The sequence below is a fragment of the Sinocyclocheilus rhinocerous genome, unplaced genomic scaffold (assembly GCF_001515625.1).
Source record: "Sinocyclocheilus rhinocerous isolate Xijiao unplaced genomic scaffold, SAMN03320098_v1.1 scaffold1294, whole genome shotgun sequence".
In the NCBI taxonomy this organism is placed as follows: domain Eukaryota; kingdom Metazoa; phylum Chordata; class Actinopteri; order Cypriniformes; family Cyprinidae; genus Sinocyclocheilus; species Sinocyclocheilus rhinocerous.
The window spans coordinates 2,765,510-2,769,879 of record NW_015656157.1 but is presented as its reverse complement, the minus strand read 5'-3'; the positions used below and the strand labels follow the sequence as shown (position 1 = coordinate 2,769,879).

At 32.2% G+C, this 4,370-nt stretch overlaps 1 protein-coding gene across 1 annotated transcript in view; it reads left to right on the top strand.

The window, feature by feature from the left end:
* LOC107719669 (myocyte-specific enhancer factor 2B-like) overlaps positions 1 to 4,141 on the top strand; it is a 13,366-nt gene extending 9,225 nt beyond the window's left edge. Inside the window, exons 6-9 of the mRNA XM_016527154.1 lie at positions 2,306 to 2,451; positions 3,218 to 3,314; positions 3,441 to 3,543; positions 3,744 to 4,141. Coding sequence (XP_016382640.1) covers positions 2,306 to 2,451; positions 3,218 to 3,314; positions 3,441 to 3,543; positions 3,744 to 4,080 — 683 coding nt within the window. The 3' untranslated portion in view covers positions 4,081 to 4,141. The remainder of the gene's footprint in view (positions 1 to 2,305; positions 2,452 to 3,217; positions 3,315 to 3,440; positions 3,544 to 3,743) is intronic.
* The last annotated feature ends 229 nt before the right edge of the window (positions 4,142 to 4,370 follow it).

Here is a 4,370-nt window from a genome sequence, read left to right as displayed (position 1 = left end):
GCGTGTGTGTGTGTTAGATACAGAAGACAGCGCATTAGTTTAGAACTCCTCTAATTTTTATTTTTATTTTTTAAATGTAGAGAGTGTGTTAATTTGTGCAATGATAACCTACCAGCAATGTAAATATGATTTTTTAAAATATATTAAAATGAGTACATTACAATATAAATTTATTTGTACGAGTACATTATTATTTATGGGCTTAAAAGCTGCAAACAATCAGAATATTGTACCTGGTGGGAAGTGCCCAATGTAAACATGAAACATATGCCATTACCTATATTGTACTGTGGTACAGTTATGGAGGCCCTTCATAATGCAGAGGTCAACTGCCTGCTCTGCCAATAGTTAGAAATGGCACTATAGTATGCAGTGTTTAATAAATAGCTGTTTTAATAAATTCTGCTGAGGTGAAATTCAGTGCAGTGCAGTTCCGTATTGTGATATGTATCGTATCGTGGCCTGTGTATCGTGATACGTATCGTATCGTGACTTTGCTGGTGATACACAGTACTTATTATAGTCATTATCGGATGGGGTTACACAGAAAGGCAATGGGGAACGCTCCCCGAGTAGAGTATTTTAGTATTTGCGCACAGGAAGTTCTCATATGTGAAACAGCCCACCCTCTCAACCACGCACACACACAGACACACATATGAAACAGTAGCTGAAGACAGAGCTGTGGTTTCAGAGCAGAATGTCACACCTGCCGGACTTTTTGATGCTGTGCCTCTTCAACTCCATATTACTATTAGTAGTGCTGCATGGGAATATTCTACTCAACGCGACCTGTGGTCAGAATCCAGCACTATAAAAGCAAGCTAAAGAGTCACATGCATCAGAATGCAGCTAATAATTGTGAGAGTAGTCTTGAAAAGGAATAGAAATAGTTTGATGTGGTGGTAGACGTCCAGGCTTCTTGATGTGTGAGGATGTTTCTTAAATTATTTCTGCTTTCATATCCCAGGGCTTGATTTTTAACATTTTACATTAACATAATTTCATTTTCTTGGTCAAAGGTCAAGAATTTTTTTTTTTTTTTACCATGCTTTCATTTATTTTGTGTACTTTTCAAACATATTTCTACCTATTTATTTATTTATAAAATATTTATTTATTTATAAAATTTATTTTTTTAAATAAAATATTTATTTATTTATTAACATACATTAAGTAGACGTCCAGGCTTCTTGATGTGTGAGGATGTTTCTTAAATTATTTCTGCTTTCATATCCCAGGGCTTGATTTTTAACATTTTACATTAACATAATTTCATTTTCTTGGTCAAAGGTCAAGAATTTTTTTTTTTTTTTACCATGCTTTCATTTATTTTGTGTACTTTTCAAACATATTTCTACCTATTTATTTATTTATAAAATATTTATTTATTTATAAAATTTATTTTTTTTAATAAAATATTTATTTATTTATTAACATACATTAAAACATTTATTTATTCAGACAAAAATGACATTCTGCAATGAAAAATATTATTATATTTTAAAAACTATGATAATCCAGATGAAGAGTGACAATAATTCAATTTAAACAATATTTGTTTTTCAAAAGTGTATTTGAGAACTTGACATGAAATGTGAGTTGTGATGAAATATGAGATGCTATTTATTTATTATTTAATTTATGAATTGTTTATTATTATATGAAAATTTTTTTTTACTTATTTATAGCTATTATTTATTGATAAAAAATATTATTACATTTTTAAAAACTGAGATAGTTTGGATAAAGAGTGAAATAATTAATTAAATTTTTTGAGTTAAACTATTTATTTACTTTTTTTTTTTATGCCTGTCTATCAGTTGCGAAAATACTGTTCATAAAAAAAGTTTTAAAAAAAAGTAAGCGTAATTATTTACCAAGAGGACAACGGTGTCACCAAAGAGACTGATATTAAATAGGAAATGTAATGTGTGAAGAAAACAAGAAAATCAAGGAAAATGTCACTTGACAAGCTTTTTTATCCCCTATTTCCAACCAACCTGTAATTCCATTAAATTATACAGAACGTTTCAAAATATGATTTAATTGTGTGCATTAAGGATGCATAAAATGCTTCCTTTGAAAGTAGCTTTATCAAGACATTCAGAGCCGTCACATGATGACAAGCTCACATTTATCAGCAAAATATGTTTCCATACAGGTGTCAAGCCTAGATAGTGAATAAACACTGTCTGAGAAGGAAAACTTCTTCTTTCAGTGAGCGACAGAGAGAGTGGGAGAGAGAAACTGAAAAAATCATTTCAACCACATCTTGTTTTTCACTTCCCATATGACTGTGAAGGTCTGGGCTACTCGATGTTCTCTCATGGCAACCTGAGCAGGGCCTTGGAGATGAAGACTCCGCCCCCTCTGAATATGGCCAGTGATGGACGACGTATTGATGCTCACAGCGGACTGTGTGGAACCCGCAGCAATTTATCCAATGCTGTGAGAGAGTCTACAAAAGTACTCACTTATACACTGAAATGACTGTTTCGTCACTATACAGAACTTCACATATGTACCTTTACATAACTTTAATACAGAGGAAGAGGCAACTTTATCTTTATTTCCTGGTGACTCTTATATCAATGTTTTATAAATAAATAATTGACAGTCATTTTAAAATGCATAATAGAGAAGTTGCTCATGTACATTCAAATATAATTATCGATGAAATTATATATTATATTATATTATATTAGTTCATTTAAATATAATATCTATTTATAATATGGATATTTTTACATGTCCAGTAACTAATGACTTGAAGTAATTATATTATATTGTTAATTTGTTAAATAATGTTATATCAATTTATAATATTCATATTTGTCATATCCATTGTATATTATATTAATTCATGAAAGTACATACTATAATATAATATGAATTTATAATATTAGTATTTTGCGTAACAATTTTATCAATTGTTGTAATTATGAAAATATATGATTTAAAGTCTTATGAGATTTCTAAATATAAATATTTCATCATAGAATATTGTATTAATTTGTATTATTAATATGTGTCATATCAATTATTCATATAATTATAATATAATAATGAATTTAATATAATATATATTATATTACTATAATATACTGTTATATTAATATAATGTAATATAATTCATTAATGTAAATATAACATTATGATACTATTAATAATTTTGTGGTTATTTCAATTTTCTTTTCCTTTGGTTCCCATCTAGAGAGCACTCTATCAGAGTATGAATGCTGGGGGCCACATGATGGCGATGGGGAAGACAGGCTTACTGGGACACAGTCTGGGCAACTACGGGGCCTCAGGTCTTTATTCAGAGCACTTTCTGCAAAATTATAAATACTGCCATGCAACAGTATGCATGTTACACATTTTGAGTATTATTCTAATTAACCTTAAAAGGAAGCACTAACAGTCCGTTTCTATTTTAGAATACAGCCACCCCAGTTACACTGTGGGCTTTCAGCGCAATTCTATGAATACCTGGCAACATTTGTCTCATCAGGACACCCACCAGTCCATGATCAGCCCTGGGTCAGACATTTTTTAATGACCATACATATTAATCATACAATAAATCAGCATAAAAAATATTATATTATATTTACTTTGAATTTTTGCATTTAGATTTATAAAATTATTTAATAATTATTTTTATTTATAATTATATGATTATTTATAACTATTTATGACACTCAAATGTCTGTACATCACGTTCATGTCACTGTCCACAGGATGGCATCAGGAGAAAACTGCTCGTACTCGTCCCAGTGCTCCTCCCCTTCCTCGCCACCACACCCCTCCCTCAACCTGAGCATCAAATCAGAGCGCACCTCTCCTGAGCACATGCTCTCAGCCACGCCCCCCAGCCATCACGTGCTGCAGCACTCACCAATGGAAGAGCCCAAAGTGACCAGCTGCCCTCCGTCAGAGGAATACACAGCTATGGAGAGGGACGAGATACAGAAGAGCAGTTACTCCAGCCAGCATGGCCCACACAGAGAACCCCGAGAGGGGAAAATCCACCAGCCTTTGAAGCAACCTGACGTCAGTAATGGATGGATAAGATAATTGCCACAACCCTTTCTTTTAATGTCTTAAACGAATAGTTCATCCAAAAATTAAAATTTGCTAAAAATGTACTCACCCTCAGACAATGCCAGATCTAGATGAGTTTGTTTCTACATCGGAGCAGATTTGGAGAAATGGATCCTCTGCAGTGAATGGGTGCCGTCAGAATGCAGCTGATAAAAACATCACAATAATCCACAAGTAATCCACACCATTCCAGTCCATCAATTAACATCTTGTGAAGTGAAAAGCTGCTTGTTTGTTTAAAAAAAAAAAACGGTGCTTCTGGC